The sequence below is a fragment of the Arvicanthis niloticus genome, chromosome 1, assembly GCF_011762505.2.
Source record: "Arvicanthis niloticus isolate mArvNil1 chromosome 1, mArvNil1.pat.X, whole genome shotgun sequence".
Lineage (NCBI taxonomy): Eukaryota > Metazoa > Chordata > Mammalia > Rodentia > Muridae > Arvicanthis > Arvicanthis niloticus.
Window position 1 is genome coordinate 11,669,046 of NC_047658.1, and position 26,117 is coordinate 11,695,162.

The 26,117-nt window shown below is 46.7% G+C and overlaps 1 protein-coding gene across 1 annotated transcript in view; it reads left to right on the forward strand.

Moving 5' to 3' along the window:
* Positions 1-915: 915 nt before the first annotated feature.
* The window catches only part of Rhpn2 (rhophilin Rho GTPase binding protein 2), a 57,686-nt gene continuing 32,484 nt past the window's right edge, over positions 916-26,117 (forward strand). The window contains exons 1-2 of the mRNA XM_034485612.2: positions 916-1,071; positions 20,790-20,905. Coding sequence (XP_034341503.1) covers positions 1,003-1,071; positions 20,790-20,905 — 185 coding nt within the window. The 5' untranslated portion in view covers positions 916-1,002. The remainder of the gene's footprint in view (positions 1,072-20,789; positions 20,906-26,117) is intronic.

Consider the following 26,117-nt stretch of genomic DNA (forward strand, 5'->3'; position numbering starts at 1 on the left):
GGGTACCTGACACCCTGGACTAGCCAGAGAAAGAATCACTTGGGCCTGAGAACTGAGAAAACCGAGGCTGGGAACTCTGGCTAAGAAGCATCCTTAAAGACACCTGCAGAGTTCCTGTAAACAAAGCCTGCTCAGTAGGTGGCCCCCTCTCTGGACTTCTGCTACTCTAGCGCTCGGAGGCCTTAGCAAACAGCTTTCTCGACCTCCCTGGTCAGAGCCTTTAAAAGCTTCCGAGCAGCGATTGAACTGGACATGAGTGTCCGCGTTCCTGAGTAGAAAAGCAAACGTGTATTAAGCGCTCTCTGCATCTACTACTCCCAGAGCTCCAGAGAAAGGGGCCAATTTGGGTTTCACTACGGTCGCTGAAACCCCTAACCCCCCGGCTGCGCCGGCTTGACGCTCACAGGGTAGAGAGCTATTAACCACATGCAGATTAAGATCGGAGGCTCCACAGGAGCACCTTGCTAGACTTAAGGCGCTAGCACGGGGCAGGGGCGTGGTCTATACAATTAAGGGCAGGGCTTCAGGGCTCTGGCTTCAACCTCGGGCGGGGCTGGAGGAGGGCCGTGCGTGTTGTGGGCGGAGGCTGAGTTGAGCGGGGCGAGGCTACAGAGTTAGGTATCCGCCTCCGGTAGTACTGGACCGTGGTGGGGGCGGGGCCTGGGCGAGATGGGGCGTGGTTCCAAAGATCCGGGGTGGGGCTTACTCAGGGATGCAGGAGGACCGCAAAGGCTGGGGGGTTGGAACTCCAGGGCTCGGGATTCGCCTCTTGAGAGGCTGGGGCGGGGCCTAGATGGCAGAACCAAGTTCCAGGCTAGGGATCTGCCAATGTCCAGGTCTTGTTAGGAGGGGCGGAGCTCCAGATATCTGGCGCTTTAGGGCCCGGGCGGGGCGGCAGGGCGGTCGGCCTGTCGAGGCGGGAGCGGGGGCGTGTCCCGGCGCCTCCTGGGGCCCTTAGTAGCCACTGCACCTCAGTTCACCCTGGACTCCCGCGCTGCCAGCATGACGGACGCGCTGCTACCCGCGGCCCCCCAGCCGCTGGAGAAAGAGAATGACGACTACTTTCGAAAGGTGAGCGGCAAGTCAGCAGACCCTCTCGGTCCCCACAAACTGCGGAGCGCGCTGAAGGGGCTTGCGGCCGGGGTCGGCTTGGACCGGAGGGGGAGGGGAAGGAGAAGGGAGGGACCCGCAGGGTTGGTGCGGGCCGAACGGCGGAGAAGGGGGGTCGAAAGGGGATTGCGCGGGACTTGGAGCCCCGAGCAGATGGAAGCCGGGCTGGGGCGCGCAGGTGCATATGCTAGCCACGCGTAGGTGGGAACCTGGCGAGGTGATCCGGATGGCCCTGCCAGCCTTCTCGCGCTTGTGGGGAAAGGACCAGCCCCTGGCCACGCTGGCGAGCTCGGTCGGTCCCTCTGCGCTGATACCGCAGCCCAGTTTCTATCCGAGCGCTTAGCCATGCTGCATGTGGAGCGCGAATTTTGCTCTTTTGCCTCCCAAATGCTTTCAGCGTTTGTCCCCTTCAACTTCTTAGGTAAGGGAGGGTGGATGCTACAAGGGAACCTCGAGCGCGCCTCCCTTGTTTGTCCGCGCCCAAGAGAGCCAGAGAACTGGAGTCTCACTCCTCCAAAGTAGATTTATCTGTATTTGGTTGTCCGAGAGACCGGGCGGGCGAGACTGGACTCTGCGCGCTTGGCACGTCTTGGCGCTCCTGGGCAACTTATGCGACTGCCTTTCCGGCCTGGAACTCAGTTCCTCAAAAGCGACCCCATTAGGCGCCCACAGCGGTGCTGGGATTGCCCAACAGCTGCAGGAACAGGCTTACAAAGACGCTTTAGAGGTGCGAATCACGGTGACAGACTTCTCACCTTCCTCTTGGGTCTGTGAGTCTAAAAATAGCCTTTGGACTTTGGCCAAGGATCACCTGGTGGGTTGAGAGATTGTCGTGGATATTTTTTCTAACTGATACGATCGAAGGTGCAGCAGTAGTCATGAATAGGGAAGTGAAACTGCTTCTCACAGAGCAATCAATTCTTAATTGTTCCAACGCCACTTCGTAAATGGGCTTGGCAGCTTCCTTCTCCCGAGGGACACTGGCAACTTAAAGAACTTTTGCTCACTCGTGAAATAGTAATAGAAAAGAGGGGAATCTGGAGACAGGTGGGGACACTGGGCAATTTTTAAAGTTCCTTTTGGCATTTAAAAAAGTTTTAAAGTGTATTTAAGTTGAAAGATGTCATCATGGAATTACAGGATTATAACTTCTAATTATGTGTGGCATTTGGGCCAGAGGATCACAGGCCAGAATTGTAGGAGGTTGCTTGGCCTGGGAATCTCAAGATGTCCAACCTAAGGCCCTAGGGCCTGGCTGCCACCCCCACAAAACTGCTTTACAGCCTCCAGCAAGTTGCTGTCTCTTTGTGGGATATCAGTTCTTGCTAGATTGTTTGTCTTCTGAACAGATGGTTTGGTGGACCTGTGACGGCTTCTTGGGGGAGAAGACAGGAAGTCAGGGAGGATGAAGTATACTCTGGAGGGTGTCAAGCTCTTCAGAACAAGTTCTCCTGTGGTACCCATTCCGGGCTGTGAATCTCAGGGGAGGATGTGGGTGGGGAAGGAAAGGATTGGAGTCTGAATGTTTTTTAAAGATTGAAGTTGTGTGTGTGTGTGTATGTGAGAGAGAGAGAGAGAGAGAGAGAGAGAGAGAGAGAGAGAGAGAGAATGAATACACACACACACACACACACACACACACACGCCTTGGAGGTCAGAAGAGAACACCAAATACCCTAGGACTGGAATTACAAGTAGTTGCAAACATCCATTTAACATGACTGCCAGGAACCAAACTAAGGTCCACTGCAGAAGCAGCAAGCAAGCCTAACCACTGAGCCATTTCTCCAGTTCTTTGGGTATTTCTCAGGTACAGTTTCTCTGATGCCGGCTGAGAGCAGAGTATGATGAATTTTACAATTAGTTGCCTGTGCAAAAGCGAAACCTTGTCACTGCGATCTTGTTGGTATCTGAGTTAAATCATGCCAGTCTGCAGAGTGCTGTCCTTTGTGTCAGGAAAATAAACAAGTTGGGGTGAATTTTTCAGTGTGCCCTGAGCCACTTGGATGTAAGTCCTATGATAGATGAGTGAACGGTGGAGGTTAGACAGGTGAAGGAGATGAGCAGGGGCCCTGCAGGCCGAGGAAAGGGCCTGGGCAAAGGCGTAGAGGCATGGGTGCTTGGAACCCTCTGAGAGTAGAAGTACGTTTGGGAGCTCAGGAGTTTCAGATTACATATCCTAAGGAACTAGGGAACTCTGGAATCCATGGAAACATTTAAAGTGGGTTCAGCCATGTGTTGGGATTTGTACCAGAAAAAAAAAATCATTTTGACTACAGTGGTGGAGAAACAGTGAAACTGCACAGGAGGAAGTTATGTTGCGTTAGACCGGTGTTTCTCAACCTTCCCAAAGCCGTGATACTTAATACAGCTCCTCATGTTGTGGTGACTCCCCAACCATAAAAATTATTCTTGTTGCTACGTTCGTGGCTGTAACTTTGCTGCCGTTATGAAACGTAATGTAAACATCTGATGTGCAGGATATCTGATATGCTATCCCCAAAGGGGTCTTGGCCCACCTGTGGAGAATCACTGCTTTAGACCCTGTGATCCCATCATCTTTATCTTCCCTACCCTGATACAGACTGCAGATGGCGTTTACCAGTGTGAAATCCTATGTCCAGGTGGGGATTGCAGCTCAGTGGTGGGGCACTTGCCTAACAGGCACATGAGCCTGGGTTCCCTCCCCACCCCTATGAAATAAACACTGGATAGCAGGGATGCCAGTGGGGAGGCTCAGATGGTGAGTGGGAACTGGCAATTTGCCAGCTGCGGATGGGAGATGCCACGTTGGGAGTCACCCAAGTGATAGGCATTTTCGATAGCGAGTAAAGAAGCCAGGGCAGAAATATCTGGATTAAGGGAAGGGATGGGGAGACGGTAGAAGACAAGAAAGCTAGAAGGGTGGCATTGCTGAGGAAGCTGAGAGAAGTTAAGTCTTTTTTAGCAGAAGTTGACAGCTTGAAGAGTGCTGGAGAGGTCCAGGTTATCCCTTCAAGGGAAAAGCAGAAAGTGAGTGAGTGAGTGGAGGGTAGGAACAAAAACCAGTGTGGCTGGGTTGCTGCAGGAGATGCTGCAGGAAGATGAAGGAAGACCGAAGTGTGTATGTGTGTGTGTGTGTGTAGACAAGGTCTCATTATATAGTCCAGGTTGACCTCATCCATGCAAAATCCCCCATTGTCAGCAGAGAGAGAGAGAGAGAATTGGGCATAGAGCCTATAGCTTTCAATATGCTAGGCTCTCTATCACGGAACCGCATCTCCAGCTCCTTGAAAAAAATATTTTCCAAGACATGGTTTCTCTGTGTAGCCCTGGCTGTCCTGGAACTGTCTCTGTAGACCAGGCTGGCTTCAAACTTAGAGATCTGCCTGCCTCTGCCTCCTGAGTGTTGGGATCAAAGGCATGTGCCACCACTGCCCAGCAATTGTTTATTATCAAAAAGATTTTTAAGGTGCTGGGGATGGAATTGGGGGCCTCTTGTGTACCTCACATATACTCTACTACTGACCTGCAACCCCCTTTCCCAAATGCTTGTTCTAGAATGGACAAGTCTAGAGACTTGATTTTTGTGTTTCTTTTTCTTTTTCCTTCTTCTGTTGTTGAGGAAAGAGAGTTTGAATTCTCTAGTCTCCTGTCTTTTCCTCCCAAGTGTGTGGTTAACAAGTATAGACTTCCATACCCCATTAGAGTCTTCTTAAAATCTTGCTTTTATGTATATAGCCCCAGGGCTTGTGCCTCCTTGGTTAGTACACTATCTCAGCCTCCTAAAGCACTTGAAAAGCAGGAGAATGAAATCAAAGAACATAAGAACACAAAACAAAGTTGCTGCCCCGGGGCTCTGCAGGCTCCTCCTTCTGGAGGGTAGACTGAGTTTTGCTTTCTAAGATAAACCTTGATTAGTTGCTCACTAGACAAAACCAAACAAAACTGCAGGGAGATGCAATTGCACACATCTGAGATTCTGGTAATCGGGACTCAGAGAGGCTAGTGGACCTGCCTGATCTCCATGTACAGTGAGTTCCAGGCCAGCTTGGACTAGTAAAACCCTGTCTCAGGATGCAAACTAACAGAAGAAGGGAGGAAGTCAGGTGTGGGGCTGTTTGAGACTCAGGAAAAGGATAAGCTGGGGAGCACTCCTAGGGAGCACTCCTGTCTGATGGGAGGGAGGTGAGGTTTGGAAGTATTGAGAGGGTGAGCCAGCCAAGGAGGAGGGAATGAGCATCCCAAAACTGGAAATGTAGTCAGGACCATACAACAGCCTTCAGGACAGACTCCTCCACCCAAGTGCTTGCAGGATTGGATCCTTATGTGCTCAAGACAAATTTATATTCTTATCAGTTCTTTGTTATTCCTTCCTCGAGTCTTTCAAATGCCATTCTGTTCTATGGACTGAGGAAGGTTGTGCCTTTGGCTGACCCTAGCTCAGGGACAGACCATTGAAGGACCCTGCTCTCCCCACTCTGCTGTCCCCTGGGAAATAAAACCTAGAGCCTTGAGAGAGTTAGGCAAGTGCTTTACCTGTCTGTGACAGCCCCTGGGCCTGCTGCTTAAGGCAGACCCCATTTTCTGGGGTGCTGAGCAAGGCTGTGATCCAGGGCTTTGTCTGCAAAGTTCAGATCATGCTTGAAAAACAATGAGCTTTTCACCGTTGTTCAAAGTGAGCAGTGGAATGGCTCACCTCACCCGCCACAGTCACCTGTGTTTTGTGTGACTTGTACACAAAACGAAACCTAATTGCTCACAAGTCCCTTTGCAAGTTGGTTGTGGATCCAAAGTGTGCAAAATTACAGGGAGGGGACCCTGGTAAACCAGAGGCTCTTGGGCATTGTGCAGGACCTGGTTGTACAGTTTGAGGATACAGAACCCCAGACCAAGACATCCTCAGGACAAACTCTGTCCTCTGGGTCTGGAAGACAACTTAGAGGCATCTTTAAGAGAGAGAGAGAGAGAGAGAGAGAGAGAGAGAGAGAGAGAGAGAGAGAGAGAGAGAGAGAAAACACACTTGTTGGCTGTCAAGGTACCATATCTTTTGGCTTCTCACTGTCCGTTTTCGTCTTCCTAAATTTTATGATGCTTACATCAAAATGGATTCTATAAGATCATGATAAATGCCTTTTCTGGCTTGTATGCCTTTATATGTTTAAAATTATTCTTCCTTAAAAGAGGGTTGAGCCTGGTTGTTACCTCGTCCCCCCAAGATTTTTTTATTCTTGTTCAGAAAGGCTTCAAAGAAAATGTGCTTAGACCTGCTGATAACTGCAGAGCCATGTGAAGTCCTGTGTGCGGAGAGAGAGCAGACCCCCTTCTTTGGGGCCTCTTCCCCGCTGGCGGTGGTAATTCTAAAATCCCCCAGCTGGGGGAAAAGAAAAAAGAAAATTATAGAAAGCCTTGCCCTAGGACTTTAGAGAGGCTCAAAGTGGGAGGCGGTGGCGGGGCCTGTGCCCAGGGAGCTGTGGACAGTGAGGCTCTGTGACTTGCTATCTCTCCGCCTCTTCTTCCCCAGGGAACACTGTCCATTGTTTTTATTCAAGAGCTGTAGGAGCCGCTGATTGTTTATTCTCTAAACCTGCTGGCTGGACAGGGCCCCACGGTCCACTGTGTCCTGGTTTATGGCCCCTGTTTACCCTCTGGGTTTCCTGGAGGCTCCAACTGGGAAGGAAGGAGGAGAAATCCTTACTGCTCTTCTTTTCTATTTATTTATTTTTTTAAATTGAGACAAGATCATACTGTGTAGCTCTGACTGGCCTGGAATGCACTGTATAGACCAGGCTAGCCTTGAACTCACAGAGATCTGCTTGCCTCTGCCTCCAGAGTGCTGAGATCAAAGGCGTGCACCACCATACCTGGCTGAGCTCTTGTCTTTGTAAGCCTAGCCTCTTCTCTTTGTCCTCTGCATCCTCCATCTAATTTCTTATGAGAGGCATATGGGGAAGCCTTGTTTCTTTTATTTCTGTGGATACTGGGCTTTTAGTGTTGTAGGCAAACACTCTACCACTGAGCAACTATAAGTCTGTCTTCTATTTCCTTCTTATGTTGAAGCAAGGTCTCCCTAAGTTTTCCAGGCTGGCTTTACAACTCTCTGTATCTCAGGTTGTCTTTGAACTTCTGATCCTTCTGCCTCAGCTTAGCTATATTGATCATAGTGGATCAACAGCTCCAGTCCTATGGGCTAATGATGTTGTCCCTGCCCTTGGGGCCATTGTCATTTCCCAGATCAGGAGGAGGGAGAAAAATGAAGGGCCATATACATTTGCTGATCCTGTTTCTCACTAGCTCAGGGTTAGAGTACTTGCTTAGCAAGAACAGAGCCCTAGGTCTGGTCCCCAGCACTGAAAAACAAAGGACACACAAAAGATCCAAGCCCCAGAACAACTAAGGGTCTCCCCCTCATAGTATGGGTCTAAAGGCCTGGCTGGATGCAGGCTGACCATAGCCTTCATGAGGGTCCTGGTTTGCAGAGGTGTACAACTACAGCCCAGAGGGCCTGCTGGCACTCCTCTTGCTGTGGGATTGTGGCCAGGAGGAGTCCCCTGGCAGAAGCAGGGTTTTCAGGTGACTCAGAGGAGAGTCAACGTGATGAGCTGTAACACTGTAAATGTCCCTTGTTTCCTGGGGCAGTTGGGACAGTTTGCCAAGACACCACCTGATGCTGCTGGGCATTGGCTTTCGCTGGATCAACACTTCCTCCTGTGCCTCAGGTGCGTTGTCTCCTGACACAAAGGCTACATTGGAAGTGGCCACAAAGAACAGAGGAAGTACAGGTGCATCTGAGCCATGTGGGCAGAGTGGGCAGTATGGCTGTCTGCGAATCGCCAGTGACAAAGCGATGGTGGTGAACCATGTGAGTTCTGGCTTTTTTCAGGGAGAGCTTGGGAGTTCATGTGTTCCCTGAGGCTTTGGAAAACTCCCAGGTTTCCATTTGCTTATAAGAGAATAGGGGAACCCAAACAACTTCAGAGGTGGTTTGTTTTTCTACGGTACTGTTTGCATTTTATGGTACCATAAGTTGTCATAAAGGAGGCAGTCACCAAAATGTACAAGTTCAAGGTCATACCGCACAGCCCCCATCCCATTGCCATATTGGCTAGATAGGTCTGTTCTTATGGTGTGACAATCTTTAAGTGGGCCATACTGTGTTTCTGTTAATACAGTTGGACATTTTGGTGATTGTATAATTGACATACAGTAGATGTTGATATGGTTGTGGATCTTACTGGAAGGAGCCTGCATTTCATAAAGTCTTGATTCTTTTTTCTTTTTCTTTTTTTTTTTAAAAGATTTATTTATTTATTTTGTGTATGTGAGTATAAGGTCACACGGTTACTTTCTTCAGACACACCAGAAGAGGGCATTGGCTCCTATTACAGATGGTTGTGAGCCACCATGTGGTTGCTGGGAATTGAACTCAGGCAGTCAGTGCTCTTAGCTGCTGCACCATCTCTCCAGTAAGTCTTGATTCTTATGGTGTCTGCCTCCATTCTCTTGGGAATTGCTCCCATGGGAATGGGCTGAAATGCTGGGAGGAAGGCAGCTGGGCCCCTACCTGGTGGACCTCCCAGAAGGATAAGAGAGCTATTTGGTTTTTGTCTTTTTAACTTTTATAACTTTTATTTTTATTTATGTGTATGAGTTGTTTAGCCTGCATATATGCCTGTGCATCCCATGCATGTAGTGGCTGCAGAAGCCAGAAGAGGGCGTTGGATCCCCTGGAACTGAAATTGTAGGCAGCGTGAGCCTCCACGTGGGTACTGGGAATCAAATCCCAGTCCTCTAGGAGAGCAAGCAGTGTTCTTAACCACGGAGCCACGTCCCTCACCCCACAAGAGCTATTTATAAAATCAAATCTGTGTTTTAAGTTTTTACTATTTACTTATTGGGGTGTTTGTTGTTATTGGGTATTTTTTTACTATTTACTTATTGGGGTGTTTGTTGTTGTTGGGTAGTTTTTTTTGTTTTGTTTTTGTTTTTTGAGTTGAGGTCTTGCAGTGTAGCCTAGGCTGGCCTCAGACTCAAGATATTCTGGCCTTAATCTCCCATGTGGAGAGATCACAGGCCCGCACCATTTGTTCATCTGTTTATTTTAGGCATGGAAATCTGGACTCCTCCATCCAGTCTCCAGTGTGGCAAGGAGTAAAATGAACTATGTGTGTATTGCAGGGTATGGCTTGCTATTTCTGTACTTTCTGGCCGACAGCTGTGGCAGAATCAGAAACAAACAAGTCTTGTTTTCCAGATTTTATTGGTTGAGTAAGGGATTGTGCAAGCAGAACGGACCTGGAGAGGCAGAGAAATATATTCTTGCTGGAGAAACACACCTGCTTTCTGTGACCCAATCCTGGTGTCTCTGGCCTGGTGCTGTCCCAGGCTTACCCTGTCTGTCACTCCCAACTGCTACATCTTGAACTTGCATTTTTCCCTGACATTACCAGAACTTCCATAAACATGGGCTTTATTTATCTGGAGTTATCCATGTCTTCCAAATTAGATGCCTCCAGTTTCCCCTTAGGCATTGCTTTAAAATAGTGTTTTACAGATAAACAACCTGTTGGAGTCATCAGAAAAGATGAACACACCTTGGGATAGCTCTACAAGATCTGTCTGTCTGTCTGTCTGTCTGTCCGTCTATCCATCCACCTATCTATCTATTTATGATCTATGTCTCGATAGGTAGCCCAGCCTTGAACTGCTGATCCTCCTGCCTCAGCCTCCTGAGTGTGCCATCATGCTTAGCATCCTGTGGTAGGATTCTACTCAGCAATAAGAAAGGAACAAACGTTGGTAAATGCAGCATCATGGACAAATCTCAAGATAGGTTGTTGGATCAAGATACATGCTGATTCTATTTGTGTAGTTTAAGAACACACAGAAATGTAAGGTGATAAAAACTCACAGTGTTATGCCCATGAGATGGCTCAGCTCTCAAAGGCTTCCAAGTCTCATGACCTGCACTTAATCACCAGAACCCACAAAATAGGAGAAAATGACTCCCCAAAGTTGGCCTCTGACCTCCACATAAGTGCTGTGACACATATGTATACACACACACACACACATAGACATATATATATACATACATATACATATATATATATATATATACACACACATACACACACACACATATTCGAGTGATCATGCACATACATTTTTTAAAAATTAAAAGCAGGGCTAGAGAGGTGGCTTGGTGGTTAAAAGCACTGACTGCTCTTCCAGAGGACCCAGGTTTAATTCCCAGCACCCATATGGCAACTAACAACTGTAACTCCAAGATCTGACACCCTCACACAGACACACTGCAGGCAAAACACTCATACAAATAAAATAAAATAAAAGTAAATAAATTTAAAAAGTAAGGGGTTGGAGAGATGGCTTAGTAGTTGAGAGAACTGCCAGCTCTTCAGAGGATGTAGATTTGCTTCCCAGCCCCAACATGGCGGCTCACAACCATCTATAAAGGGATCTGATGCCATCTTCTGGCATGCAGGTATACATGCATCAGAGCAGTCATATATGTAAAATGAATGAATGAATGAATGAATAAATAAATAAATAAATAAATAAATAAATAAATAAATATTTTTTTAGAAAATTTAAAAAAAAAAAAAGCCAAGTGTTGATTGCCTGGGATGATGGACATTTTTTTTTCTGGATTTGGGGGTAGAATGGTGATTATATAGGCATATATGTTGTCCAAATGCATTGAACTCTGCATTTAGGATTTGTATGTTTTATAATGTGAAAATTAACCTTCAGTTTAAAAAAATATAGCATAGCAAAGGAGATAATAAACTGATCCCTGTAACTAAGAAGTCTGGAGCAATGGCTTCAGGTCTAGCTTGATCAAGGGTCTAAATGTGCTCACTAAAGTTTCCTTCTGGATGTGGTGCTGTGGTGGCACATGCCTTTAATTCTTGCATCTGGGAGATAGGCAGATCTCTGACTTCGAGGCCGGCCTGGTCTACAGAGTGAATTTCAGGACAGCCAGGGCTCTTCTGGTCCGTTCCCTCTGGGTAGATTCCATTTCTAGGGAGACACTCTCCTAATACATCTAAGTACTAGTAACCCCCTTTGAGATATGGGCTTAGTACGTAATGCATAGTGATACTCCTATCTCTGCAGTGCTGAGATTAGAGGTGTGCACCACCATACCCAGCAAGGGCCTCTTGGTGATAAGCTCTGATTGAGCCCAATGGTCATTCCCCACCCCTGTACTTTTTCTTGATCCAGTCTTGGTTCCAGACACTTGGTTTTCCAACTCTCCAGGCATGAGTCACACATTCTTCCTCTTTGGAGGGGGCGGGGGGAGGACAGGGAGGTTATCTATCTCTATGAGCTTCCCCGGCTTTGAGATGGGAAGTGTTCACCCAAACAGTGTGAGATGAAACCCTTGGCTCTCTCAGCCAAGAATCACATGGTTGGCAGATGGGCTGCCTGAGTCCCTCCGATGCTCTGCTGTGGTGGCCACCACCCAGCTCACCTTAAAAGGGGCAGGAGGGACAGGGCTGAAGTTCCCTTCCAGCCTGTGCTGCTGCCAGGGGCTCCAGCTGTCCTCTTTGCCTTCTGGCTGCAGGGTCCAGGATGCTGTACCTGGGAAATGGCCCTAAAGCTAAGAAGGAGAGTGAGCGTTCTCAGAACGTGCTTTTCTTGGGTGCTAGTTGTCTGACTCTTTCAATTTTTTAAGGCTGATTTTTTACTTTCAACTGTGTGTGTGTGTGTGTCAGTGTGTCAGTGTCACCAACACCCTTCAGTGTGAGTTTGTGTCTGTGAGTGCAGTTGCCAGTGGAGGCCAGGAGAGAATGTTGGATCCTTGGATGCTCTGGAGCCCAAGTTACCAAGTGAGTAGCAAGCACTCTTAACCACTGAGCTGTCTCTCCAGCACCCCGCTTCATGTTCTAAGAGTAACTGAGGGCTGGAGAGATGGCTCAGAGAGAGGTTAAGAGCATTGGCTCTGAGTTCAATACCCAGCAATCATATGGTGGCTCACAATCATCTGTAATGGGATCTGATATCCTTTTCTGCTGTGTCTGAAGACAGCGACAGTGTACTCACATAAGATAAGCAAATCTTTTTTTTTTTTAAAGAGTAACTGAAATGTTTGGATCTAATCTTTCCAGGGAACCAAATGGACCCGTGTAGGACACTCACTTTCTTTTTTTTTCCAAAGATTTATTTATTTATTTTATGTATATGAGGACACTGTCACTGTCTTCAGACATACCAGAAGAGGGCATCAGATCCCATTACAGATGGTTGTGAGCCACCATGTGGTTGCTGGGAATTGAACTCAAGACCTCTGGAAGAGCAGTCAGTGCTCTTAACCACTGAGCCATCTCTCCAGTCCAGGACACTTATTTCTTCGAAGGTGTGTTTATGGTGTGTGTGTGTGTGTGTGTGTGTGTGTGTGTGTGTGTGTGTGTTTTAAAGTGCTATTACGTAGCTCAAGCTGGCTTTGAACACATCCTCTTTTCTCAGCCTTCCAAGTGCTGGGATTACAGGCTTGCGCTTGCTGCCTGCACTCATTGTATATAGGACTCTGTCAATGGTGACTCTTAAAGTGTAACACACAGGTAGCTCATCTGTGCCAGAGTTCTAGGCCAAGCTGCTGTGATAGTGGCCTGCATTTACCTCTCTGGGAACTTGGCAAGCAGCTGCGTGGGGTTTTGGGAGTTCCAGCAGCACCCAGCATTCCTGCCTGTCAGTAAGAAGTAATGTAGTTTTGAGTCCAGTGACTCAGTCCAGTATAATCCCCTGCATTCCTGTGCCTTATCTAGAAACTGGACCCTACATTTGTTGGCTGCTCAGAGCAGAGATTTCCAGAAGTTGGGTGAGGTCTAGGAACAGGAAAAAGTTCTTATAAGCAGGAATGGATGCTTATCTGAGCTTCAAGAAGGACTCCACTCATTATTAAAGTATCTGTAAAGTATTGGTGGGCTGTAGCATTCTGAGGCAAGTTGGACCCGCGCTCTGTAGGGATTTTCAGCCTTTTACTATTAAACCAACTTAGCAGTAAATGCATTTTTTTGTGACTGGAGAAATGGCTTTAACGGTTAAGAGCACTTGTAAACTCACAAGCTCACATATACCACGTAACTCCAGTTCTAGGGGAGCTGACACCCTCTTCTGTCCTTCACAGGCATTGCACACTTGTGCACATACACAAACGCAGGCAAACACTTGTGCTCGTGAAATACAAACAATTAAATTGAAAGAAATTTTAATAGTTTCTGGGGAAAAAGAATGACATCCTGTGCTCTTTGAAAGGGTCTCATGTAGCCTAGGCTGGCCCAGAAGTTCTGATCATCCTGCCTTCTCCTTCTGAGTGTTGGGATGGCAGGCATGCACATGTAAGACTTCATGCATGCTAGGTTAGAAAAGCACAATTAAGATCTGTCCCAGATCCCGTTTTTTAAGATTTAAAAATAATGTGTGTTATGTGTGTATACAAGTAAGCATGGTGCCCACAGAGGCCAGAGGTGCTGGGTCCCCTGGAGCAGTTGTGAGCTGTCTATGGATCCTGATTCTCCTCAGGAGCAATACAAGGTTTTAATTGTTGAGCCAACTGTCTAGTGCCCTCCACCCCACCCCTCGCTTTTTTGGGGGGCATGGTCTCTATCTAGTAAAGACTGGCTTCAAATTCACTATGTAGTCCAAACTGGCTTTGAACACCCAATTCTCTTGTCTCCGACTCTAAGTGCTGGAAACAGCTTCCTCATTCTAAGTTTTAAAATTAGGGATTGATGGTCTGCCTATATTAGATACTTGCTTTAGGATCCGTTCCAACGCAGATTCTGAGTATCTGTGCAATTTAGAAGGCAGCCAATGCTACCACCAATGCAAATGTGGTCAGAGCAATTTGATTTTTAATTTATTTATTTTTAATTTATGTCCATTAGTGTTTTGCCTGCACAGATGTCTGTGTGAAGCTGTTGGAGTTGTGAGCTGTCCTGTTAGTGCTGGGAATTGAACCCGGGTCTTCTGGAAGAGCAGTCAATGCTTTTAACCGCTGAGCCATCTCTTTGGTCCCTGGCCTCAGAAATTTAAATATAGAGGAAAGTATCATTATGGGACTGAGAACTGGGTGGGGTGGGAGGGTGGAATCATTGTTGAGAGATGCTAGTTTCCTTCTGGGAAAAAGGAATGAGAAAATCCTGAGGAAGGATGGAAACTCACGTCTCTCTAGTCCAAAGGCCACATTCTGGGACCCCTGAGCAGACTGGGCTATAAATGACCTACCACCTCTCCTCTCAGGGGTTCAGGCCGTGGGTGCCAGAGTGGTATGGGTGTGGGTGGGGACTGGGGGTGTGGGAAGGAGTTGATTGAGGTTGTTAGTGTAAGGTTCCTGGGTTGTCAGATCTGAGCACACTGCCTACCAGGACACTCCCAGGGAGTAGCCACTGACCCTGAAGATAAGGAATTCATTCAGACCCCGCCTCTCTGAGCTAGGGAGAGCACCATTATATTTAAAGGAAATTGTTTGCTGATCTGAAACTTGTTACATGATAATCCAAAGACCCTAGGAGGGGCTAGGGATGTGCCCCAGTGGTAGAGCACTTGCCTAGTGGCTTCAGTCGCCAGCACTACAAAAAGAAAAAGGAAACAAATACCCCAGGGAATCATAGGCAAAGAACACAAGCAGATACCGATAAGAACATCTAAGCGATCAGCATGTAAAAATGTTTACCTACTAAAGGATCGATTCCTGGGAGACTGAGTTTCTCATTTTCCAAGGTGAAAATTAGTACTTTGGGGGCATCAGAGGCTCAGCAAATAAAGGTGATTGTTGCCGAAGTTGACAACCTGAGATTGATTCCCAGGGTGCACACAAAAGAGAGAACTGACTCCCACAAGTTCTCCTCTGACCTTTATGCACGCGCCATGACAACTGTGACCCCCACACTAATAATAATACATTATTTTTGGAAGCTTAGTATGACAGTGTACATCTATAATCTCCCTGTCCTCTCCCTCTCTATCTCTCTTTCCTTCCTTTTTTTTTTTTTTTCTTCTTTTTTTCCAATTTTTGAGACAGGGTTTCTCTGTGTAGCCCTGGCTGTCCTAGAACTCTCTCTGTAGACCAGGCTGGCCTGGACTCAGAGATCCTCCTGCCTCTGCCTCCCGAGTGCTAACATTTATAACCTCAGTGCTCAAGAAGCTGAGGCAGGAGGATTGGTATAATTAGAAGTTGACCTGAGCTGCATAGAGAGACCCTGTCTTAAAACCAAAAACACATAATAAAACAAAACAAAACAAAAACAAACTTTTGAACCCAACAAATGAGATAACCTATTTTTAAAATGGACAAATGTTTTGAGTCAGTAATTCCTCCCCCCAACCCCCCCAAAATGACTACAAGCCCATGAAAAGACTCATCATTTCTTGAGCTTGATTTCCACACCCAAGGAGATGACATGGGGCAAGAAGTCTTCCTGACATAGGGCCTAAGGGCTCTAGCAGAAGTCTCCACAGTGACCAGAGTGGTTTTATCTCACGTTTTGTAGGAGAACTGGGCAGTGCTAGGGTGAAACCCAAGGCCTTGCTCATGCCAGGCCAGCCCTGTGTGTTGAGTCATATCCCTAACTCAAGTCAATGAAAGAGTTGACTCACGGTGACATACCACACACACCGGGATGGTGTGCTGGCTATTTGATGTTAGGTTGGCACAAACCTAGGTGAAAATGCCACCATAATAAGATGGCCTTGTAGGCAAGTCAGCGTGGGCGGGTGTTGTCTTGATTAGTGATGGAGGTGGGAGCAGGCCCCGCCTTGACTGAGGGGTGATGGGGGACTGTTACCAGAGCGTTGTGAGATGAAAGAAAACAAGCCGGCTTTGGGGCATGGCATTTTATCACAGCAATAGAAACCTAAGTCAGGTGGCTGTCATTTAAAAAAAAAAATGTAGGTCTGGGGCTGCAGTTCAGTCATGGAGTACTTAACCGATCAGTGAGGAGCTGGGGGTGTGGCTCAGTTACAGAATACTTGCTAGTGGGAATATAAAATAATACGATCCACTTTGGCAAATGGTTAAACACAGAATCAACCACATAATCCACAGATATATTGAAAAAAAAAATCAGCAATGTTTATTCAGAGAAACAACTTGTATAGAAAATGAGGTTTTAGGTTTTGTTTTGTTTTGAGATAAGGTTTTTCTGTGTAGCCCAGACTATCCTGGAACTCCCTCTGTAGATCAGGCTGGCCTCGAACTCAGAGGTTCACGTGCCTCTGCCTCTTAAGTACTGGGATAAAAGGTGTGCATCACTACCCAGCAGATTTTAGTTGTTCTTAACTACGTGCATGTGCGCGCGCGCGCACACACACACACACACACACACACACACACCCTTACACCCTTCCCTTTCTTTGTCCTGAGCCATACCCATTAAGTGAACCATATGGAGAGAAAAACAAGTTATTTCTAGTCTAGGCTGCTCAGGGGCCCCAATCAGTGGCCTTTGGACTATAAGGGTCAGAAATGAGGTACTTTCTTTCCCCGAGGTTTTTTGAAAGTCTTCCTCTTCTCTTCCTCCTCCTCCTTTTTAAAGCTTTTTTTTTTTTTTTTTTTTTTTTTTTTTAAAGTTTATTTGGTGCAGGATCTCATGCAGTCCAGGCTGGTCTTGAACTTGCTATGTTGCTAAGACTGGTCTTAAATTCCTGATTCTCCATTCTCATGTTCCATGTACTGGGGTTTTAGGCATGGGCCACCATACCGTGCCTCTAGCCGTATTTGTGACAGCAAAAAATGAGAACACCTCAAATGTCCAGCACTGGTAAATGGTTAAACAGAACAAATGTCGTCTGCTTACCTAACGATGAAAGAGTGAATTGGTTGCAGGCAGGCTGTGATCTGGGAGAACTTTGAAAACAATATGCTAGCCAGGTGTGAGGCACTGGGCAATAGGCCCAGAATGTAGGAAACTAAGGCAGGGGGAGCGCAGATTAAGGCCAGCCTGGGCTATGCAATAATACCCTTTCAAACAGTGAAACACAATAATAATGGGGTAGGGGAGAAGAAGAGAAAGCTAGTTGGTGACGTGCTTGGAGGACTGGCGTTCAGTCCCCAGCTGCATGCTTGTGAACACTGAGGAGGTAGAAACGGTGGAGCCTGGGCCTCTCTGAGCAGCTGCTCTAGCCTACTTGGGAGCTCCAGGCCAGTGAGAGACTGTATCTACAACAAAGATGGATGGCACCTGAGGAGTGATGCGTGTGTGTGTGTGTGTGTGTGTGTGTGTGTGTGTGTGTGTGTGTGTTAAGAACAACTAAAATCTGCTGGGTAGTGATGCACATCTTTTATCCCACACACACAGAAGAAATCTATGCGCTGTGTGAAAGAAGACAGACAGAACGCCACATATTGAATGTTCTATTTATGTGAAGTATCCACAATGAGCCAAATCTGTACAGGACAAAACAAAAACAGAAGACAAACCAAAACAACCCCCTAAAAACAGCTAGCAGAACTCAGAGATAAGAAATGGATGCTAAGTTTCTTTTTGAGACGCTAAAATGTTCCAAAGTCTGAAATAGGTGATGGCCACGTATAGTAGTGAAGGCGTTAAAACAAAGGACACTGACTCGAGGACTCTTTTGTTTAGTCAGTTGGGGATTGAACCAGGGCCTTGAACAAAGAAAGCCTGCATTCTGTGTCTGAGGGCTGTCTCCAGGTCCTGGATGCTTTAAACGGTTGGGTGGGTGGCATTTTTGTTTTGTTTTGCTGATAGGTTTTTGCTATGACACTGGGTTCTAGAACTCATGACCCTCCTGCCTCAGCTGTGCTGAGGTTACAGGTGTGTCCAGCCAGAACTGGTCAGATGGTTAAGAGCAGGCTTCTAAAACAATTACATTGTGTGCCGTTCCTTTCTGTAACTTGATGCTATCAGTTAGGGTAATATTTACGCAAATATAACTATGTACACTGACAAGTATTTTTGTTTGTTTTGCGGGGTTTTTTTGTTTTGTTTTGTTTTGTTGTGGTAAGAGCAACTAAAATCTCACTTCTCTGGAATCCCAGATACAGTGTAATCTTTTCAGTCTTTGCTATACCTTAGTATCCTTAGACTAATTTTAAAAATTTTTTTTTAGCTTTTCAAGACAGAGAGTCTCACTATGTAGCTGTGCTGTCCTGGAACTCACTCTGTAGACCAGGCTGGCCTCAAACTCAGAGATCCACTAGCCTCTGCCTCCTGAGTGCTGGGATGAAAGGTGTGCACCACTGTGTCCAGCACATTCTTAGACTCTTAAGACATGACCATCTCATGTATTACCTTGTTTAATATTTTCCACCTCTGCCATTGTTTAATGTTTAATTCTTTTGTCTCTGTATGTGTGGCTTTGTGGGTATGCATGTGGGCTCGTGTGTGTGTGTGTGTGTGTGTGTGTGTGTGTCTGTGTGTCTGTGTGTATGCAGGGGTATTCTTCATGAGATCTTACAATGCTTTTCTTCTAGTGTTTGACTTACCTCAGTTAGTAACGTGACCTCCATGTTACCTAAAGCAGTGGCAAGTGGCAGTTCTCCTTTGACGGTCCATTCCAACACCCCATCTGTTTTTTTATCCTAAGTGGTGAATATTGTGGTGTATCAATTTCTCCATAAAGCTGTTACTGAAAAGAAAATGAAGATTTAGTCCAATGACAATGAGCAGAAGGGATGTCCACAGGTCAGTTTGTATGCTTTTCTTTCCTGGGGGCCCATTGGCTACCTCTTAGCTCTAAAGAGGCGTTAGATTGACTGCCCCAGAAATATGTCTTAGAGAAAACACTCCAGACTTTCCAAAAAAAAAAAAAAAAAATGTGTGTTCATATATGTGTACCAAATAAAAATACTGACTTGGGTGTGCACCTCGGTAGTAGGGCACCTGCCCTGCACACACACAGACCCTGCCTCGATTGAATCCTCAGCACTGTTCAACAATCTTGCTTGTTTTTTGAGACAGGGTCTCATTATGTAGACCAGGTTGGCTTCCAACTCATGGAGATCTGCCCGCCCCCAGCCTGGAGTGCTGGGATCCAAACCAACTTTTAAGGAAAAAAGTTGGAGTCTAAGAAATAATCCAGTATTCCAGGTATAAGGAAGTTATAGGTCTTTTAGGGAAAAAAATAGACAATGTTATGCAATCTTTTTTGTTCTGAACTTCTATACAATTTTATTTGTTATTTTGATGTCTGTGTGGATTATGGCATGCCTGTGGAGATCAGGGGTGTTGTGGCTATTATTCTGGTGGGGTGTGCTATGGTATGCCTGTGGAGGTCAGAGTTCAACCTGCAGAGGCATGTTCTTGCCTTCTACCACGTGGGTCCCAGGGTTTGAACTCAGGTCCTCAGGCTTGGCAGGAGGCAGCTTTGCATGCTGGTGAGCTATCTCGCTTGTTTTTTTTTTTTTTTTTTTTTTTTTTTTTTTTTTTTTTTTTTTTGAGACTGGGTCTTGCTCTGTAGCCCAGGCTGGCCTGGGACTTACAGCAATCCTCCCGCCTGAATTTCTGGAGATTATAGATGTGAGTCAGTACACTTTGCTCCTGTCATTAAGGAATACTGTATTCTAAGGGGAATTTTTATCTATTTATTTTTAATATCTTTAAGTCTGTGTATGGGTGTGGGCATATGTGGAGGTATGTGTACATGAGTGCAGGTGCCCAAAGAGGCCAGTAGAGGGTGTTGAATCTCCCTGGAGCTGGAGTTAAGAGGTGGTGGTGATATGGGAGCTGGGGATTAAATTCAGGTCCCCTATAATCCCGGTATATGCTCTTAACCACCATCTTTCAGCCCCTTTGGGAAATTCTTGAGAGCACAATGAGAAAGTACAGCAAGCCCCGAGTACCACAGTGCTGGAGAGGGTTATGTGTTGGGCCTCAGGCTGCTTTAGTATGTTTGTGGGCAGGGCTGGCCCTGGTTGGTGTCCGGGAGCCCAGCTCTCAGAGTGTTCCTACCGTGTCTTTTGACAGTGCTTTCTCCCCTCCTGGATTCTGGAGACCTGGCCTGTGCTGGGCTTGGGTACCTTGGTAATGAGCACTCAGTGGGCTGATTCGAGCAGAGATGCTACATATACATTGGTGCATTTTTAATACTGGGGAAGAGGATCATGAGTGTCACTATCGTGGTGGGAGAAAACAGACTGGAGCAAAAGACACCAGCTCACAGTGTCTCTTTCTGGGCTGTGTTAGTATGATTTTTGTGTGTGTGTGTTTTTTTTTTTTTAAATGAGTTTTCTTATTTTATCTTCTACATTGTCATTTAAAAAAAAAACCTACTTTTCGAGAATACAATTACCACATTTCTCCCTTCCTTTCCTTTCCTCCCAACTCTCCTATAAACCCTTTCCCAGTCTCCTTCAAATTCATAGCTGCTTTTCCACTAATTGCTATTGTATGCATATATGTATACATATGTACACATACATGTATTCCAAAATATAACCCGTTCAGTTCGTATAGTGTGACTGGTATGTATGTTTTCAGGGCTGAGCCTTTGCTCCTCCAAACACCAATTCATGCACTTTTCCTGGGGAGAAGCGCTCTTCCCGTCCACTTCCGTGTGTCTATTGGGGTCCTCTTTGTTCAGCTCATGTTTGGGCAGTTTTGACGGTGAGACTTTATAGGTTTGTTAAACACTTTTTTTTTTCTCATAGAATGTCATCATTTTGGGTGTCACTGATCTCTGAACGGGTGTCTCTCTTCTTTTCCGCTCAGGGTTGTAATCCCCTTGCACAAACTGGCCGGAGCAAGCTGCAGAATCAAAGGGCTGCCTTGAACCAGCAGATCCTGAAGGCTGTGCGGATGCGGACAGGAGCTGAGAACCTTCTAAAGTAGGTACCTCTGTTTTTGCTGCCTTGGCCAGGAGCTCTGGCTCTCCTGAGGAACTGTCTGTTTGATCGACAGACAGAGCCCAGACCCTCAGCTGGGGTCTTGCTTTTCAGCTTTGAGATTTCCTTCTCTTTGGGGGTGTCTGGACAGGTCCTTTGTTACCTAGAGCTTGGTCATGTTAAAGACTACGATGTTTTGTCCACCCTGTATTTGTGGAGAATTGTGACAGACAGTGGATCACAGCTGTGTGTGTGTGTGTATGCGTGTAAAATATATATATACACATATACATATATATGATTAGTTTATTTTAATTTTATGTCTATGAGTGTTGGCGCGCATGTACATGTGTACACCATGTGGTACCTGGTGTCCATGGAGGCCAGAGGAGGGCATTGCAGATTCCCTGGAACTGGAATTGCAGGTGGTTATGAGCCACCACACCAGTGCTGGGAACAGAGCTTAGGTTCTGCTCTCTGCAAGAGCAGTGAGTGCTGTTACCTGCTAAGCATCTGTCTCTCCAGCCCTCAGTTGCGGCCATGTTGTTTACAGGTCCAGTTGCTGTCTTAGCATTTGCTTCTGGGCTTGACTCCTTTTCCACTGCCCAGAGTTATCCCTGATAGGATCCATGCTCAGTAAACGTATCTTGATGGATAAGAGAGAGGACATTTCTATTACTAGTAGTGTCCACCTTTCTAATGAGAGGAGTCATAAACAGGACACTGTGGAACATACCTGTGGTTTCAGCTACGTGAGCATCTGAGGCAGGAGGATTGCTTGAATCCTGGGGTTTGAGACATCTGGGCAAAGTAGCGAAACCCTGTCTAGGGAAGCCTGAGAGTTAATGAGAGAGGAGGGGCAGGTTGTACCGGGCACTCAGTGCTGTGCTGTAGAGATAAAATAGTTACTTATCAAGCAGAGCTCAGGAAAGCTGTACCTGCGTCTAGACAGCTGTAAATCCTCCCCACACCCTTAAGTGCAGTGTGCCAGCTTGCTAAGAGTACAGACGCTCCCCTCAGAGGACAGCCTTTGGCTTTCCGCTCTCTTGCCGTCCGTCTTGGTGAGGCAGGGTCTCATTTCTGGCGCTTGGAGCATGCGGCATCATGGGTATCGAGTGGCAGGTGCTTTTACTTGCCAACCCATCTACCCATCTACCTCCCCTTCCCATCTTCAGAGGCCTACAGGGTAGTTCTTTGGTTTTATGAGGCAGGATCTCATGTAGCCTAGGCTGGCTTAAAACTTGCTATGTAGTTAAGGATGATCTTAAACTCCTGATTGCCTCTTCGTGTGTGTGTGTGTGTGTGTGTGTGTGTGTATGTGCGCGCTTGTGCATCCCCATGCAGAGCGTAACTTTGTGTGTCAGTTTCCTCCTATCATGTAAAATCCCGGGGATGGAACTCTCTAGTTGTCAGGCTTGGCAGCAAGCACCTTTGTCAGCTGAGCCACCTGTCCAGCCTGTTCTAGAGTTGTTGTTGTTTTTATTTGTTTGGGTTTTTTGTTTTGTTTTGCTTTTATAGCAGACATTAGAGCTGTTTCATCTGTTTTGCTCTGTTAACAGCACCAGCAGACAACCTCTCTGGAGCCCAGGTCAGACTCAATCACACTTACTGTCAGGTTAGCAGTTGTTTAGCTGATAGGTCAAGATAGGGTGGGACAGAGCTGTAAATGATTCTCCTAGAACTGATAAGCTTAAATCGTCCCTGTGTAGAGACTGTTAGAGGAAACCCGGAGGTATTTATTAATCTGACTCAACACACCTATGCATTTAGAGACTGTTGTTAGAAGGAACCCAGAGGTATTTATTAATCTGACTCAACTGACACCAAAGCTTCCTGAAATCAAGGAGGGCATCAGGCCAAGCTTCACTCTGGCCCCGCAGTGTCCCTGACTGTTGCTACTAGCAGCAGGTAACTACTGTCATATATTGGGCAGGGCTGTCCTGTCCTCAGATTGCCTGATGTCCTACTAAGATTCTGTGATGAGGGTAGAGCAATTGCAATATAGGCAAGAGGGTATTTGGGAAAACATCCCCAGAAATGCAGGCTTGGAAATGGAGGTCCCTGCCAATAACTGTTCGGGCCACCATGACTGGACAGAAGCTGTGAGTGGGGAGGTTTCAGGTCCCTTGAAGGTCCTCCCCTTCCCTGATTTATGTGAGCCAAGAAGAGTCAGTGAGCTTCCTAAGCTTGCTGGGAGCTAGCTGGTACTTTGAAGTGCTCCATGCTGGGCTCTGGCAGGAATCTGCCCTTTCCCTCCCTTGTGAAAGGGGAGGCAGAAACCAGATAGTATTTCTGAGGCAGGGAGATTAAAGCAAGTTACTAGGTTGTTCAATTTTAACTAGTTCTTTAGTGAAAGAACAGGCTGCTTAACCATTCTGGTTAAAGCTTCAGATTGCCTTCTTACACTGCTAGTTAGATCGAATTAGGAGAGCCTCACTCTGAGGCTTGCAAGTGTCCTTGTACCTGCTGGTGAGTGAGTGGGTCAGAGCAAGACTCTATGCAGGGAGCTGTGAGGAATGGTGGGGGTAGAGGAGTATGCAATGTATAGCCCAGGCTGGCCTGTAGCATATAGCCCAGGCCAGCCTGGAACTGGGGAGATCTTCCTGTCTCAGCCTCCTTAGTGCTGCTATTACAGACATGCGTCACAGCACATACAGGCACTCTCTTCCCCTCTCTCCTCTTCCCCCCCTCCCTTTCTTCCTTTCATCCCTTCTCCCTCTCTCTCTCTCTTTCTCTCTTCTTTCTCTCTTTCTTTCTCTTTCTTTCTTTCTTTCTTTCTTTCTTTCTTTCTTTCTTTCTTTCTTTTTCTTTCTCTTTTTCAGCAACCAGGCATCTCCATCACCAGCCCCAGGGACCCAGCAACAACAGGATAGTCATCACTAGCTGCCAAGATGTGACACATTCCCACTGTCCCCATGAGCCACATATACTCCTCATCCCCCTGTAAAGGCCAACCGCTCCTCTCTTCTTTCTCCTTTTCCCTCCACCCTCGCCCAGAGGCAGCCTCTGTATACCCCTCCCTAGTAAACGTCCCCCCAGACCCATCGTATGGTGTGACTTCATTGCCATCCATTGCTTAGATCATAATTCTTTTCTCTTCTTTTCTCTTCTTTACTCTTCTTTTCTTTCTTTCTCTTTCTCTCTTTCTCTCTTTCTCTCTTCCTTCCTTCCTTCCTTCCTTCCTTCCTTCCTTCCTTTCTTTCTTTCCTTCTTTCTTTCTTTCAAGGCAGGGTCCCACTATATAGCCTTGGCTGGCCCAGAAATCACTCTGTAGCCCAGGCTGGGCCTTGTGAGAATCCTCCTATCTCTGCCTCCTGAGTGCTGGGATTGCAGATGTTGCTACCACACCCAGATTTGATGTATGGATAGGCACTCTGCCAACTGAGATACATTCCCTGTGTTTTGTTTTTGCTCTTATCTTGTTTTGTTGGGAAAAGAGTCTCACTTTATATCCCTGGCTGGCCTGGAATTCAAGCTTCTCCTGCGTCTGCCTCTCCTGATTCTGGATTTTAGGCCTGTTGCCACCATACTGGGTTTTAAAAAAATCTTAGGATCACTGAACTTTTAAATATTTGGCAGCCAGTTAAGGGATGAAAGAGCCATACAGTGACAACCAAGTCAACAAGTTACTTGTGATGGCCAGGCCGAGTGTCAAACTGGGGTGGCCTTGACTGTCTGTGAGCTTAGTGATTGCTCACATGGTCAGCTTTAAGCTGAGCCCCCCTTTGGCCTTCAGACTGATGCTTGTTCCTGTATCTGCCTTCTTTGAACACTGGAGACAGATCTGATGCCTTAGCCACTGTCTATACAGGGCACAAGGTGGTGACCCGCGGTCCCACCCCCACCTCCGCCACCTTTCCCTCCACATACATATATACTTGAATCCTTGGCAGAGTGGACTATGAGAATGGTTCTGGCAGAGCAAACTGGCAGAGTGAAGACAGCTGCCAGAGTCTGTTAGATTGTCCCAGACAGTCTATAGCATGGAGCAGACCCAGAGTCAGCATGGAACCAGTTTTCACACGGACAGGTTTACTAAAAGGTTTGAAAGAAAAATGAAATTATTCTAAACTGAAAATAAAGAGCTGATGTGGTTCAGTCACAGAGCCCTTGTGTACCATCCCAGCACCACACAAAACCAAACAGCGACACATGGATCAGAATGTAGAATTACCGACTGTTTTTACATTGGACTTTTTATGACAGGTATTGGAGGGGGTACTTCAAAGAGGCTGGATTTAGCAGGCAATGGTGGTGCATGCCCTTAATCCCAGCACTTGGGAGGCAGAGCCAAGAGGATTGAGGCCAGCCTGGTCTACAAAGTGAGTTGCAGGATAGCCAGGGCTATACAGAGAAACCCTGTTTCAAAAAAACTAAAATCAAAATAGAAAAAAAAAGAGTCTGGATTTGGTTAGCTCATTGGAATTGCCATCCTGGGTCAGCTGCATCTGTGGATTCTGGGCCTAAGGAAAGGATTGTCCTGTGTCAGGTGCATGTGCCCTGAGGCACCTGGGCAAAAGGGAGGGTGACTGTCAGGACAGGAGCGGGGACAAGAAAACACCTTTCAAAGGCATGTACCTAATAACCTTCTTTCTTTAACCAGGCCCCACCTCCTAATGTTTCCACCAATGCCCCATAATGCCATCCTGTCAGGGATCCATCGGTGGGTTAACGCTGATAAAGTCAGAGACCCTCAAGATCTGGCTACTTCTTCCAATCCCCATTTCTGAGCACTGCTTGGAGACCTTCAACCCACCAACTTTTAGGGAGTACTTTCTCTCCAAACCAAAGTGATCCTTTTGAGCCTGAAATAGACGAGCCACTGTGAGGTGGGAACTTTGCCAAGTAGACAAGGCAGGGGTAAGGCTGGGCCCTGGTATGTGAGACCCTGTCTCGAAGAAAAGAAAAGAAGAGCCCAGAGGCTCCAAGGTGCAGGAAAACACGCGGCCATGTGTTCAGTAGTTGTAGGAAGTACTTAGTCGTGGCCTGCCTGTCCCCGGCTATGCTTGTGACTTGACTCATCCAAGAGTGTAACTGTGGGATCTTCCACATAGTTCTTACAGAATGTGCATGCTCTTTGTGAGAGCCTGAGGGAGCTAATGCCTACCCTCGTGACAGGAGTCATGGAGAGTTGTCCTGGTGTGATTTTTCTGGGCAGGAAAGGGACGAAACACCCTTTGCTTGATGCTCCTCAGACAGGCCACAGCCGCCTCAG